The following is a 16356-nucleotide window of genomic DNA, read 5'->3' as shown; positions in this document are numbered from 1 at the left end:
GATTATATTTTTCTAATTATTTGTTAATTATTCATCTGGCGTAGAATAATTAATTAACCATCCTATTTGCATCTAGTTTGTAGAATTTGATTAAAAATGAGAAGTGAGGGTCATTTTTATGAAAGAAAAGCGTGAATTTTTCTTGACATTTTTAATCCCTTTATCAATAAAAAAAGAAGAAGAAATCTAGATCTTTGCCTAAATTACTATATCTTTTGGAAATAACTTTCTTTTGATAATAACAATTGCATCTTTTTTTAAGATGTCTTATAAAATTATCTTCGGTAATTTTGAAAAGTAGAGTTTATGACGAGGTCCTTCCAAAGTTTTCTAACCTTTCCTTATAAATACTTAGCATATTTTATATCTTTTTAAGACCTTACTTATATTTTTTTAATATAATTTTAATCTCTTTATCAACCTAAGTTTGGCCGGTTAACCGTAGTTAGCGGATCCTTTAGGGTGTCTAATCCCTTCCCTTTAAGATAACTAGAATCTTTACATAAAATGTTAAGTTGCATAGACCTTAAAATGAAGTCTTTTATTTCTTTAGATCACTTAGTTTATAATAGGTGTCCTAATTCACCGTAAAACTAATTAGATGGTGAATTTCTTTAATTTAATCAGAAGTTTGTCCAATATGTTGTACTTCGGTTTGACCCGTGTTAAAATGGGGTATCACATATATAATAGTTCAACAATACTAATTATGTTTTAAATGACAAAAGAATTTTGTTGCAAAAAAGTGTACAAAATCAAAAAAGGGTATTTTTGTAAACAAAAATTTCTTTTTATAGAAACTATGTAAGATGTATTATTTCTTATACATCAAACCAAACAATGTATAAAAAATAATACATGCATAACTAATACAAGCATAAATAATACAAACATTACTAATGCAAGAATTACTAATGCACTATATTTTGCATTGTTCTTATACACTCTACCAAACGACCCCTATGTAATATGACAGAGGTGAAATTTGGAGAGCCAACCAAATATTTTGTATGATTTTTAAATATTTTATGTTATTAATTATTATGATTTACAGTATGTTTAATGTAATTTTCACATAGTATAAGTCACTCTCTCTTTCTCAATTTATGTGACATTAATTTCGAGAGTCAATAAAATCTTTTAAATTGTTACTCAATAGTTATGATTTATGGTATTTTTTATATAATTTTAAAATATATAATAGATTAAAAAAATAAAAAGAATAAATTGAAAGCGAGAAAGTACAACGTTAAGAATATTAGATTGATAATTTGATATTTAGCCTTAGTTAAGTATTATAATTCTTCTAACGGAATCTGGATATGCAAAACTAATTAAAATATAGAATTTAGAATATAACCATAAATATAGTCTATAAGAGAATTTTAATTAAGATATGATCGTGTCGACCTAACTAATTTTAATTGCTCAAGTTTTCAGATTTTACAAATATCTAATTATTTGACGTTAAATAATTAAGTCATTCAAATAGATAGTCTATCCGTCAATTCAAAGTTGTAATTTTTCGCTTCAGATTCTATGTTTCTCAGAATTCATATGTTGTGCATAACCATGCTCAAACATAACTTTATTAATTGAGTTAAACATAAATTAAACTTAATAATAATAATAATAATAATAATAATAATAATAATAGAAAAGGATGACGACGATGAAGACGAAAAAGATAATATGTTATATTTTTATTATAATAGTTGATACTATTCAAAGGTGTAGGAAATTAATCATCATTTCGAGAAAATTAAATTAAAGATTCATAATTCTTCGTTTTAACCACATATATCTCCTGAAATAATACATTCACAGACAATATCATCATCTTGTACATATCTTGCTCCACATATTTTTTCAAATCATTCAGTACAAAAACCTTCACATACACAATTAGCAGCAAAAGATAGGACTTTGCATATTTTATTATAATAATTGAAACATGTACATTTGTCCTGTGCTAAACAACTTGTCATTATATACACAATGGTTAGTGACAAAATTAAATGAACTAGCATTTTAATTAATAGTTTAGATTTATGAGTTGTAGATATATAACTATAAAGCTTGCAGATGTGCACAAGTTAACTAATAAATAAAGAATTTAACAGTATAACTATTAAGGATAGATGTGATATTGTAACACTGTATTCATTTGAATTTAGTATTTTTGACTAATAATATATAAATATATGTGTAGAATTTCATCAAAAATACAAAAAATAGTATACCTTTGCCTATAATTTTAAGAATATAAATTTAGCATAACAACTTAAAGATTAAGCCAACAAAATTTAAATATTGGTTCTATGTCTTTAGATATAATAATTCTTTTACTTGAAAAAATAAGGATACCTGATGCAATTGTAACAAGGACAGGATAGATCTCAAAGATTTTTGAGGATATAGCCATCTTTCTATCACCGATTAAAAAAATAAAGAGAAAGAAAGAATAATTTATGTAGTCTCAATGATTTGTGAGTTTACAATGAACACTCTCCATATTTATATACAAGTTAGGCTAATTATAAGTTTAAAAACTTGACATATTAACAGTTAATTCTGATATCATAAAAAAATTATAAATATGGCTATTAAAATCTTAATTTGGACAGTTAATAAAAAAATTATAAATATGACTTTCCAAAAAATTTTATATCCAAATTTATAATCTTAAAAAAAATTAATAGCCATATAATCTTTTTTTTAAAATAAATAAATTAATTTGGACAGTAAATCAAAAATTATAAATATGTCCATTAAGAAAATTATAAATATGACTTTAAAATTAAATGAAAAATCAAAGTGATGCTTTTACTTAGTCAAAAATGTCTCTGATTTACACCCCATATTGATGTGAGTTTCGATATGATGTGATTTATACGTCAAGCATTGAAAATTATCTCTTGCACTATAAGTTAAGATTGCATAAAATAAATTTTTATGATCGGACATTTTCTTGAATTTGGCGTAAAGCGAAAACCTTAGCGTATTGAGTTGTCTTTTTTTAACATAAATTTTCATTAAATTTAGACGTATAAGGACCAAATTATTCATCCTTTTTTCTACTACTTTTTAAAACTAAAGTGATCACCTTATGGGAGGCCTAAAATTCGATCTGTTTCTTTTATCTAATGATTGATTCGGCGTTATAGTTGTTAAATAAGTAAATTCTCCTTTTAACCAAAAAAATAAAGAAAAACGACAACGGTAGAGAAAAATGATTATTTGATGATTTTTTTATATTTTTAAAAATAAAATAAGACACTTAAAGTACTGTGGGTTAATTTTCTATCATAATCCCTTTTTTTGGGTCACAGCTAACACATCTAGTAGTAAAATTTTGAAATAGTCTTTATAACATTAACGACATAATTTTTTTAATTTATAATAGTAAAATTATTAAACTAATTATTTTTAGTTTGCATTATAAGAATTCAAATTATTAAAAGGTAGGAAATTAATTATTTCAAGAAAAATAGCAAAAGAGAAAAGGAAAACAAATTAAATGCAACCCTTACTTAATTTTAAGGACATTCATCTTCTGGAAGGAGACATTCACAAACAAGATCTTTGTCATCTATTATACATCTTGCATCACAAATTCTTCCAAATCATCTTGAGCAAAAAGATTCATCACAAATTCTTCCAAATCATCTTGAGCAAAAAGATTTACATGCATTATTGCTAGTAATATCTAGGCATACTTTACTGTAATATGTGGAACATGAATCGTGACAATGTTCATCAGATACACAACCTGTCATTAAATGCGCTTCATTAGTGATAAGATCAAAATTTTTATCGAAAACAGTTATATATATATATATATATTTACCTATTAAGCAAGTTGAGTTGTAGTCTCATAGAATCACTATTGCAAAGGCCTCTCTTAACATCATTCCTAACCATGTTATGCAATACACCCCTATTCCCCACAGAACCAACTATCACATAAACAAAATCCAAAGGAATTTCATTTGGGACACTATTGATGCTAAAAAAAATGCATATGCTCGGCTGGGAAGTGATCACTAAACCCAAAAACATGGGAGGGTTGGGAATCCAAAAGGTTAGTCTAAAGAACACTTCTATACACACCTCTCTAGCCTGGAGGCTCATTAAAAAACCCAGACTCTCTGGTCAAGGGTTTTAGTCAACAAATACTCCCAAATTAACAACAAAAGTGGGGTTTCTAGAACTTGAAAATGCATCATTAATGAAAAAAGAATTTGCAAAGAAGCCACCCTTTGGATCATCAACAAGGGAGACCAAGTTAACTTCTAGATTGATAAATGGTTACCTAACACTAAGCTTCTTTCTAATACTATTCAGAAACCTGCAACTAGAAATCTCCATCAAATCAAAGTCTCAGATATTTGGAGGAATGGTACTTGGGACTTCTCTTCCCTCCCATTTGAGCTTCCTCTCTCCACTATCCAAAGCAGCTTCTTCCCTACTACTAGGACTCCCAATGATTACCCTATCCGAGGATTAACTGTCAATGACATCTTTACCAGTAGCAACCCTTATAAACTTATCAGCACTGGAAATAAAAAACACACCAACTCTAAAGAATTCAAATGGATCTGGGCCATGAAAATTTTCAACAAGATCAAACACTTTCTTTGCCTTCTCAATCATAATAGGTTATCGTATAACTTTACCCTCAACAAGACGAGAGTGCCGATACAGCCCAATTGTTGGAAGTGTAATACCATTCCTGAAATCATTGTCCATCTGTTCTGGGATTACCCTTAGACATCTGTCATCTGGACATGCCTATTCACAAAAATGGGATGCCCAAGACCCAACCTCCCAAATGTCATAGATGATGACATGCTTGATGAGACCAAGACCTGATTTCATAACACCCCTTTTGACAACCACATTAGTCTTGATGTCTTAACTACTCTCTGTCTTTGGGGGGGGTTGAAAATGTTGGAATGAGAATGTTTTTAACAATCTCAATGCTTTACCAAAGTTTGAGAATGCATATGCTGCAGCTGTGGAGTTTACTTACCTGACTAACACTCCACAGACTCAAGCCCCCGAAACCATCTTTGTTTCCGTTAAATGGAACACCTCTTCAAGAGGTTCCTATAAACTTAATACCGATGGTTCATGCCTAGGAAATCCCAGAATTGAAGGTGTGGGAGGCACAATTAGAAATGACAAGGGGGGCTGGATACTGGGGTTCTGTAAGAGATTTCCAAAGCAATCAACAACCAAATGGAGCTAATTGCACTTCTGGAAGGCCTGAAGTTAGCATAAGCTAACAACCTCAATCCTCTTGAAATTAATGTTGATTCCAAAAAGATAATCCACATGCTTAAACATAAAATCTTCACTATAACCCAATCATATGCTTGTAGGTTTGTGAGAAGGGTGGGACTTCCACTGGTGAAACACTATTTTAGGGAGCAGAACCAAGAGACAGACTCTCAATCAAAGGAAGGAGCACGGATGAAATTTTTTGGCAACACCCATATTTTGGAAGTTCCGCCTATGTATGCACTAAAGCATGTCTGGGCAAACATTTTAGGAACTCAATTTAGCAGAAACATTAAACTATGTATTAACTATATGCGGATGTTTTTGAGCCCGACTGATTAGTGGGCTATGCTTGTAACAAACTGTACAATTTAATTTAATTCTCCTTCTTTACCAAAAAAAAAATAACTATAATGCTCAGACATTTGTAAGAGTTAATTTTACTTTCTTTAATATAAATAAAAACATTAGTAATAATAATTACTAAGGATGGATGCAGTGTTTTAACACTGCATTCATTTGAACCTAACATTTTTAACTAATAGTATAAATTTATGTGCAAAATTTTACTAAAATTACAACAAATTGTATATTTGAACCCCAAACAATTTGACTATAATAATTTATTCTAGAAAAAAAAGATACCTAATGCAGTGGCAGCAAGAACAAGAAAGACCAAAAAAGTTTTTAGAGACATTGCCATTTTTCTATCACCAATAAAAAACAATGTAGTGTATATGATTTATGAGTTTTTTGGGCACACTCTCCATGTTTATATACAAGTTAGGCTAATTATAAGTATCTTAATCAAATTTTAATTTGGACCATTCTTTAAAGACTTGACATAATATACCAATAGTTAAATCTGATTTCTTAAAAAATGATAAGTATCTATCTCTATTAAAAATTTTAATTTGAATATTTCTTTGAAGACTTGATATAATATCAGTAGTTAAATATGATTTCCTGCAAATTAAGTGTCTCTATTAAAATTTTAATTTGGACCTTTCTTTAAAGACTTGTCATAATATACCAATAGTTAAATCTGATTTCCTAAAAAATGATAAGTATCTATCTCTATTAAAAATTTTAATTTGAAAACTTGATATAATATCAGTAGTTAAATCTGATTTTCCGTAAATTAAGTGTCTCTATTAAAATTTTAATTTGGACATTTCTCAAGGACTTGAAAAAAGATCAATAGCCAATCTTGACTCACTATTTTTGGAAGGTAATCTATTACTCGCTGAAGATGTTCTGATTTACTAAAATAATAATCTATGTAATACACGGCATTTACATACATGCATATATTCCAAATTCAATAAATTGTTAGGACTGAATAAGATTTTGGTTTTAAAACACTAAGGGATCGTTTGGTAGAGTGTATAAGAATAATGTAAAATATGGTTTATTAGTAATATTTGTGTTAGTTATGCTTGTTTTCTTATGCAGTGTTTGGTTCGATGTAATAAAAAAAAACATGAATCACATAATTTCTAAAAAAAATAATTTTCATAATACCCTCAATATATATATTGGAAAGGATGTGAAATTTTTTTTGAGGAGTAATAGGGTCTTTAAGCATATTAATGCATACATTAGATCCATTGCATTACTAATGTCATGGATTTTGAGGTATTAGTAATACTCACCTCAATACACAATTGAGTGTATAACTAATGCATACATAGGGTAAAAAGATATACCAAACAAGGTACTACTAATACACATTAAACTAATGTATGCATTAACATTCCAATACACTCTACCAAACGATCCCTAAAGGTTTTGATAGAGTGGTAAGTACTTCTCCATATTTAATCAGAGATCTCGAGTTCGAGCCCTAAATATGGAATCACCTTTGGTAGGAAGCGCTTTACCCCCATAGAAGGACCTCCTGGCGAAAATTCGAATGAATCAAATTCTAACGTGAGTAGCGGACACCGAATAACAAATTAAAAAAAAATTAATTATAAATAAATGATTAAATACCTATATAGCCTCTTAAACTTGATTAACCTTATAAATTAGACACTTTAATGTTAACTAGTGGTCATTGGGCACTTTAATGAGTATGTGTGTGCCATTTAAAATTATCATATATATTGTAAAACAAACTTTGCACTAAACGTTGGGAGATAAACGTGTATTTTAGTACTATTTTAAAATAGGAAAAATTACATAAACTAACAACCTTAAGACATTAATTACAATTTATAGCAATAGTTTTAAAAATTACAACTAATAACAAAACTAGCAATATTTTACCTTACATTGGGAAAAGCACGTGACATTAACTCAACTTTTTTACCTTCTCCCTTTTTCACGCCATATTCCAATTCCAGTTCCCTCCAACTCTTTTTTTTTTTCAAATTTTATTTTTTTTCTCTCAAAATCTTGATAAACTTTGCATCCAAATTTTAAGGTAAGTTTATTTTTCAATTAATGCATGTTATATTTTCCATATAAACTCTTTTATTTGTTTTATTGTCGATTTTTTTTTTTTTAATTTTTTATTCATCTTCTTCGTCGTCAATTAGGGTTTGATTTTTTTTTTTGAGTGTGTTGAAATCTTTGATTTTTCGATATAATGGCACAACATGCAAAGGGTAGTATTTCAGTTAGTGGTAATAAATCGATGGATTTAGTTTTTGATGAACTTCCATCTTTTAATCTCGGCTTAACTCAAGATGAAGTTTTTAACTTGGGTTCTTCTAATATTCAGCCTAAGAAAGGTGTTAGCAGTGAAGGAGTGAGATTGAAGCACTGTAACAACAACAACAACAACAACAACAAACCCAGTGTATTCCCACCTAGTGGGGTCTGGGGGGGGGGGTAAGATGTACGTAGTCCATACCTCTACCTCTGATGAAGTAGAAAGGCTGTTTCCGATAGACCCCCGGCTCAAGACACGAGATACCACACAAACACATAGTAAAGCACAGAAGTAGATTACATAACATAAATACGGCACCCATAAGTAATATAAAATAGAGGAAAGCAGAGGAAAGCACACAGATTCGTAATAAAACATGGAACACGAAAGACGGAGTCATAACAGGAATAAAACCCCCACCAAGTAATTCCCTACACTAGCGACCAAAACTGGCCCTAATCCTCTGCCGAAATTCGCGCCCTCCAGACCTTCCTATCTAGGGTCATGTCCTCGGTGAGCTGTAACTGTTCCATGTCCCGCCTAATCACCTCGCCCCAGTACTTCTTCGGCCTACCCCTACCCCGCCTAAAACCATCCAACGCTAGCCTCTCACACCTACGGACCGGGGCATCCATGCCCCTCCTCTTCACGTGTCCGAACCATCTCAATCGTGCTTCCCGCATCTTGCACTCCACTGAAGTCACACCAACCTTCTCCCGGATAGTCTCATTCCGAACTCTATCCCCTCTAGTCAGTCCACACATCCAGCGCAACATCCGCATTTCTGCCACCTTTATTTTTTGGATGTGGGAGTTCTTAACTGGCCAACACTCCGCTCCATACAACAAGGCCGAACGGACTACCACCCTGTACAATTTGCCTTTAAGCTTGGGCGGCACCTTCTTATCACACAACACCCCCGACGCGAGTTTCCACTTCATCCATCCCGCCCCAATACGGTGCGAGACATCCTCATCAATCTCACCATTACTCTGGATCAGGGACCAAGATACTTGAACTTATCCCTCTTACATACCTCCTGTGCTTCCAGCTTCACTACTACCTCATTCTCCTGCCTCACGTCATTAAACTTGCATTCCACATACTCTGTCTTGCTTCTGCTCACCCTGAACCCTTTAGACTCAAGAGTTTGCCTCCACACCTCTAATTTGTCATTCACACCCCCTCTAGTCTCATCTATCAAAACTACATCGTTTGCAAAAAGCATACACCACGGCACCTCCCCTTGAATGCGCCGCGTCAACACATCCAACACCAACGCAAACAAAAAGGGACTAAGAGTAGATCCCTGATGCAATCCTGTCATGACAGTGAAATGCTCTGAGTCTCCTCCCGCCGTCCTCACCTGGGTTTTCGCTCCATCGTACATATCCTTAATTACTCTGGTATATGCCAGCGGTACTCCACTCACCTCCAAGCATCTCCAAAGCACCTCCCTGGGGACTTTGTCGTATGCCTTCTCCAGATCGATAAACACCATGTGCAGATCCTTCTTCCGCTCCCTATACTGCTCTACCAACCTCCGCACCAGGTGGATTGCCTCCGTCGTCGAGCGTCCAGGCATAAATCCGAACTGGTTTTCTGAAATAGACACTATCCGTCTCAGCCTCACCTCGACTACTCTCTCCCAGATCTTTATAGAGTGACTCAATAACTTAATTCCCCTATAGTTATTGCAACTCTGAATGTCCCCCTTATTCTTATAGAGAGGGACCATGGTACTCCACCTCCACGCCTCGGGCATCTTTGCCGTCCTGAATATTTCATTAAACAATCCAGTCAACCACCTTACACCAGCCTCTCCAACGAACTTCCAAAACTCCACCGGTATCTCATCCGGCCTCGTCGCCCTACCCCTTCGCATCCTGCGGACAGCCTGTCTAACCTCTTCTACCTTAAAACGTCTACAATAGCTAAAATCCCGACACTCCTCTGAGTGCTCCAGTTCCCCTAACACAATAGCTCTATCCCGTTCGTCATTCAAGAGCCTATGAAAATACGACTGCCATCTCTTCTTAATGTGGCCGTCCTCCACCAACACTCTACTGTCCTCCCCCTTAATGCACCTCACCTGATCGAGGTCACGACCCTTCCTCTCCCTAGCCTTAGCGAGTCTAAACAACTTTTTCTCCCCTCCTTTCTCTTGCAACCCTACATACAAGCTCTCAAAAGCGGCCGTCTTAGCTGCCGTGACTGCTGACTTCGCCTCCTTCCTCGCTAGCTTGTACTCTTTCCTGTTTACCCGCTTCTCCTCTTCGTCCTTACTTTCCACCAACTTAGCATACGCCCCTTTCTTGGTCCCCACTTTCTTCTCCACCTCTTCATTCCACCACCAATCCCCCCGACGGTGCCCGGCCCGGCCCCTAGAAACACCCAACACCTCACTTGCATTCTCCCTGATGCACCTTGCCGCCCAATATTGTGAAAAAAATGAAGCGAAAAGAGTTGACAAAACCTTCATCCCCAAAACCCCCAAAAATTCAAAAATCAATGAAAAACACAAAGCCAAATGAAAAAGGTGAATGTATTAAAATTTCAAGTCCTGTTTCATCTGATTTTGAATCAGAAGAAGAGAAAGTGGAGGAGGTATGTTTCTATTTTTTAAATTTTGTATCTTTCTTGAAAACATGTTCAGAGATGTATTTTCTATATACAATTTATTAGGTATGTATTTAATTTTTCGTTTCTTTATGATTTGAAATTTTAGTGTATATTGTGTTGTTAAGATATGAAATTGTAGCCCCTAATTATATGTATTTGTGATATTTTAGTTTCTTAAGGTTGTTAAGATATGAAATTGTAGCCCCTAATTATATGTATTTTTGTGAAATTTATAATTTGTATATACTTGTTGTATTCATAAAATACATATCTACATGTTTATTGTAATTAGTTGTATTCTGTAAATACATAATTCTCACTCTTTTGACATGTAAAATATAGATATTTTTTTGTTTTGTTTACTGTTAATGTTTGTATTTGATGTCAAGTTGTATTTTTTATTAATTTGATTTAGACAAAGTCATGTACATCTTCTTGTTAATTTGAATGATTTTTCGACATAGTTATGTATAAATAAAATACATATGAATTTTTCTTTTTTAGATTTAATTTAGGAATAATGTAACTTTAAGCTGTATTTCATAAATACATATATGTCACTGTTTTGATATATAATTGTATTTTGTGGTGTATAAATTTTGCGTGATCAGATATACATGGCAAGTATATTGCCAAAATTTGCTCCACATATAGGATGTCATACTGTCAATGACATTGAACATCGCATTAAGTCAACTTTAACGAAGAATCAGTATAATATCATTTGTAATAATATCATATTTACTGTCTTCATGAAGAAAAAGAGTTATGTGGTTCAAGCGCAGTTTGGAAGATGTATTATGTCGCTTGACACTAAGGAAAGCACTGCAAATTCCATAGTAATTCGTGCGAAGGGCACAAATCTTCATTTTAATCCTAGAGAGTTTGTTGTGGTTACTGGTTTGAATTGTGTTTCAAACAAGGATGATTTTGTGTTTGATGAAGATCTTCCGAATAGACTTATTGAGGACTATTTTGGTGGTGCCAAGTATATTCAAAAAAGAGAATTATTTGTTGCTTTTTCTAGAAAAATATGGGGAAAAGACAATGATGAAGATGCCGTGAAGTTTGCTAATCTCTATTTTATTCATGTATTTTTGTTGTCTGCTGTTGATACTGTAATAATTCTGCGGCTATATTTAAATTTAGTTGAGAGTGGTCACTACAGTGATTATCCTTGGGGGTCTATTGCATTTGAGGAATTAGCAAAGAGCTTGAATAAAAAGTTGAAACCAAAAGGCAAGTTTTATATGCTACATGGAATGCCTCTGGCCATTCAAATTTGGTTGTACGAGTGTTGCTCCACTTTTCCTCGTAATGTTGCTTCAAGGGTGGACAATCAAATTCCCCGTCTTTTGAATTGGAAAACAAATGCTCCCCATCCACGATACAAATCTCTTATGAAAAGCATGTTTAATGAAGCAAATGTCAAGATCAGTTACCTTTATATCTTTTGTTCTTTATGTTATTATTTGTAAATGCGTTTAATGTTTATGCATATGTTTATATACAAAATATATTTGTCAATGATTAGGCATGTATGTAAAGGCTAAATATTTTCTAATGTAAGTGATTTATGTTCCAACTGTCATTGGTGTTACCATTTAAAAATAAATTTTGATGAGGATGCAATATAATTGTAGGTTTCTTTTAAGAATATTGAGCCAACACGAAAGGAGATTTCATGCTTTCGGATACCCAAGAAGGTTGTTCCTGCAGGTGTAAGTCACAAAGATGATGAGGTTAATTCGGATGATGATTTTCAGGATCTGCCACATCCAAAAAAATATTCAATCACCCGAAAAAAACATCATGATGATTCATCATCTTTACCTGTCAAGAAAAAGTTAAAGCAACAACATAAAGGTTTGGATGAGCAGACACCAAAAAGGACCTCTCCACCTCGTGCTGCAAAGAAGCTTTCTGTCAGGACTCCAATTTTTATGCCGATTCAACAAAAAGAGAAAGTATCTTCAAAGAGGAAAGACATAAACCGGTCAGCAAGCAAGAAATCTATTCCGATTAAGTCATCTGATTCGTCTTTGTGCAGTTCTGGAGATGAAGATGATTTTGTATCAAAGAAAGTGTTTCACAAGTTTCGTAATGAGGAAATTTGTTTTTAAGTTTTGAATTGCTTCGTTTTCATATATAATTTATTTATTTTGAAGCAGGTTCTTCAAGAGATGAAATCCATCCGTGGCCTAGTATCAACAAGGTGTGATGCGATAATGAATGCTATTAGTGAGATCAAGGTACAATAATTTTAAAAAATATTTTGAATGTTGAATACATATACAACATATGTATTTTATGATTTATGATATACATATATAAAAAACAGTGTCTTCTTTTTATAGATTATAGGTATTTTTTTCTAAATACTAATATGTATATTCATATATACATATGAATATACAGTTGTATTATGTATTTTTTTAAATAGTATATACATATAAATATACAGTTGGTAATATGCATTTTAATGCTAATATGTATATTTATATATACATATGAATATACAGTTGGTAGTATGTATAACACATGATGTGTTAAATACATATTATGCTTATACAGTTGTGTTTGAATAAAGACAAGTGCAATATATACTGTATTTTTACATTTGTATTATGTATTTTTTCAAATCATGATATGTATAATCATATATACATATGCTGGGCAATTATAAATAGTTAGTTTAATATTGTTCTTGATATTTTTTAATATTTTTTGAACTTGTAGAAAAAAGATAAGGACATTCAAGTTGACAATCCACCCATGGGTGAAGCTTTCAAGACTACACCACACCATAAATTCAGTTCAAATTTTGTGCATGATCTTTATAAGAATTCTAAAGACACATTGGTAAGTTAATTATTTACAATCATATGTATTTTATTTATAAAATGTGCATTTATGTTTACATATAAGAATTATACATGTGCTACAGGTTACTGAAGAGATCAACGGGAATCAAAGCGCTAGTTTGATGGAGGTATATAATGAGGATAAAGATGATGTTCTGGTAAATAGTTTATTTTATTTCTTTCATGCTTTTTATATAGTAGAATAATAATATTTTAATACGCTTGACTTTATCATTTATGAAAGGATAAAACTGATATTGATCAGCATGAAGCAAGAGATATATGTGAATCACCGGTATGCTAAATATATCTATGATATTTTTTAGTTAAAGACATCTGGTGTTGTTTTTTAATTTGTACTACTGTGATTTGTAGAACACAAAATTGGTTGATGATAATATCGGCGAAGCACATATATCAGATTCTCAATTCTCATTTTCAAATAAGGTGCTCAAAAGCATTAATCTTGATTTCATAAAATCCAATTTGGGAGTTGAAGATGAGTCTACGGTATTTACAATTTATGTCTTCATTTATTTTCATAAGCTTTCAGATTAACAAAATATTTCTATGTTTATATAGAACATAGGAGGTGCTGCAGAAACAACTGTGAATACATCAGCAGAAAATGAGTCCAAGGTATACTGGAAATGTGTATTGTCTGCGTTTATTTCTTTTGCTTTAAAATCACTTTAACAAGAATTTTATATTTATTATACAAAACACAAATTATCCTTCACAAATGGATGAAAATAAATCAACAAAAGATCAGTTAAATGTAGCATTGTCTGCATTTGATTATTTTGCTACTTTGCAACATTATAACATTTTTATACAGAACAATGAATGTGATGCTGAAAAGATTGTAGACACATCAAAAGAATATCAGGCTGAAATGAATGAAAATAAATCACCAAAAGATGATTCAAAGGTAGCATTCTCTTCTTTTATTTATTTTGCTAATGTTGCAACATTATAACGTATTTATATATTATATACAGGATAATAAATGTGATGCTGAAAAGATTTTAAATCCAGTAGAATTTAATAGGGATAACTTAAAGTTGAATCAGCAAAATCAGTTTCGGTCCACATTCATGTAGCGTTAACTGAAGAAAGAAAAGCTAAACAAAATTTTTCAGACTCGCAAGTCACTATTCCTGATGAGCTTTTATCGAGTCTTAATGCATATTTGAATCAAGAAAGAAGTATAATTATACATCCACCGGTAAACAAAGCACAAGAAACGCCCATGCATGTATCAAGGATTAAGCGACCATCTAGATTCAAAGAGTCACATTCACAATGAATTTTGGTTCAGCATCTGGTAAGTACACTAGCATGTTAAATATGGTTAACAAATTTCTTTACTTTATATATTTTAGAAATAGTAATTTCTTGTTATGTTTTAATGGCTAAGAAATATGACATGTAACCTGTAAATAAGCACCACTACATTAGTGACACTTCTTTGACATGATAAACTTTAGATATGTATTTGTTTAGATTACTACTAAGATTTGTATTTAATGTTATGTTGTTTTTGTTATTCATTAGATTTTGGTTATGACAAGTATGTTAATTGGATTAAATTCTAAACAATTAAAATACATCATTTTTATGTTAGCTTGGAATCATGTTTATGTTTTATTTTTCGATAACTTCAATATGTATAACTGATGTACTCATAATATAGATATGCTACAGTTATGTATACATTTTTGATACTGTAATTTTCAGATGTATTATATAAATACATCTGTTTCATTATTATGTAATATCATTGTACAGAAGGGGAGCGCAAAATATTCAATCAGAAGCATCCATTCGTATCTCATCCGATTAATGATATAGAAGACACTAAGGTTACCAACAAGTTTTTGAAGTGACTGTCTGTGGATATTCTTAAATTTCATGCAAAAAGGTATATATTTTAGCACCTAATTGTAATAATATTTATATATAAGTTTCTATTAATGATGAATCATTATGTTTAATAACTAAACAGAAGCAACAAACAAGAACACTATAAGAAGGGCAAGTCCAAAATATCAGTAATTAATTTTAGAGTTTTAGCTGTGAAAAACAAGAATTGGTTCTACATTATGGATACTCCTGGACAATCATGGTCTGATGAGGTAAGTGTTCTGCTAATAAGTGAAAAAATTTTATATTTGAAATGAAACTTTATTCATTTTACATATGTATATTCGCAAATACATATGTAATTATTTGTTATGATGAGTTGAAAAATTATATTTGTATATACATATGTTTTTATTCTATATGCTCTTATATATATATATATATATATATATATATATATATACATATGTAGTGTTACCTACTAGGATTTTTAATTTCATTATTTACTTTTAAGTATGTTTTTTTTGTCATAATGCAGCATATTGATGTATGCTTCTACTATCTGCGAAAGAAATCTAAGTATGATCCGAATACTTCATACAAGTACAGCACTGTAGACTGTAATTTCATGAATATTATAAATAGTGTGCTAGCTGTGTATAGAATTGATGATGATTCTCTTAATGCTGGTGGAAAGGAATACCATCTGAATGAGTACATAAATGGATTCCGCATGCATGCTACAGTGCCTTGGCATACGGTTGTTCATATTTTCATTCCTATCAACGTTAAGGCCAATCATCATTGGATTCTTGCGGTTATATCTTTTAATGATAGATGCATTTATGTATATGATTCTTTGTCGTCTGTTGGTCATGATGCTGGGGTACTTACTAAAGATGAAAAGTTAGCTGAGGTTATACCTATATGTCTCGTTGCTTGTAAATTTTACGAAAAGAAGGATATTGATACTGCTAATCATCCAAATTATAAATCCTATGATAACATGGATCTATTTGATGTTTATGTTGTAGAGGATTTGCCTCAACAATCAAGTGG

General features: G+C 31.7%; 1 protein-coding gene and 1 long non-coding RNA gene across 2 annotated transcripts; both read left to right on the top strand.

The window, feature by feature from the left end:
• The first annotated feature begins 10456 nt into the window (after window positions 1–10456).
• On the top strand, window positions 10457–14127 carry LOC107864759. The gene is made up of 9 exons (XM_016711188.2): window positions 10457–10552; window positions 11179–11994; window positions 12211–12639; window positions 12739–12819; window positions 13307–13429; window positions 13515–13589; window positions 13676–13726; window positions 13807–13941; window positions 14014–14127. Exons 1-9 carry the CDS (start codon window positions 10457–10459, stop codon window positions 14125–14127), a joined length of 1920 nt encoding a protein of 639 aa, XP_016566674.2.
• A 156-nt stretch (window positions 14128–14283) lies between these two features.
• Window positions 14284–15560, top strand: LOC124897230. Its single transcript, XR_007053948.1, has 3 exons — window positions 14284–14362; window positions 15223–15355; window positions 15440–15560. It is a non-coding gene; the product is annotated as an uncharacterized LOC124897230 (long non-coding RNA).
• The last annotated feature ends 796 nt before the right edge of the window (window positions 15561–16356 follow it).

The sequence above is a fragment of the Capsicum annuum genome, chromosome 3 (genome assembly GCF_002878395.1).
Source record: "Capsicum annuum cultivar UCD-10X-F1 chromosome 3, UCD10Xv1.1, whole genome shotgun sequence".
NCBI classification, from domain to species: domain Eukaryota; kingdom Viridiplantae; phylum Streptophyta; class Magnoliopsida; order Solanales; family Solanaceae; genus Capsicum; species Capsicum annuum.
This window is presented reverse-complemented; position numbering and strand designations above follow the sequence as displayed.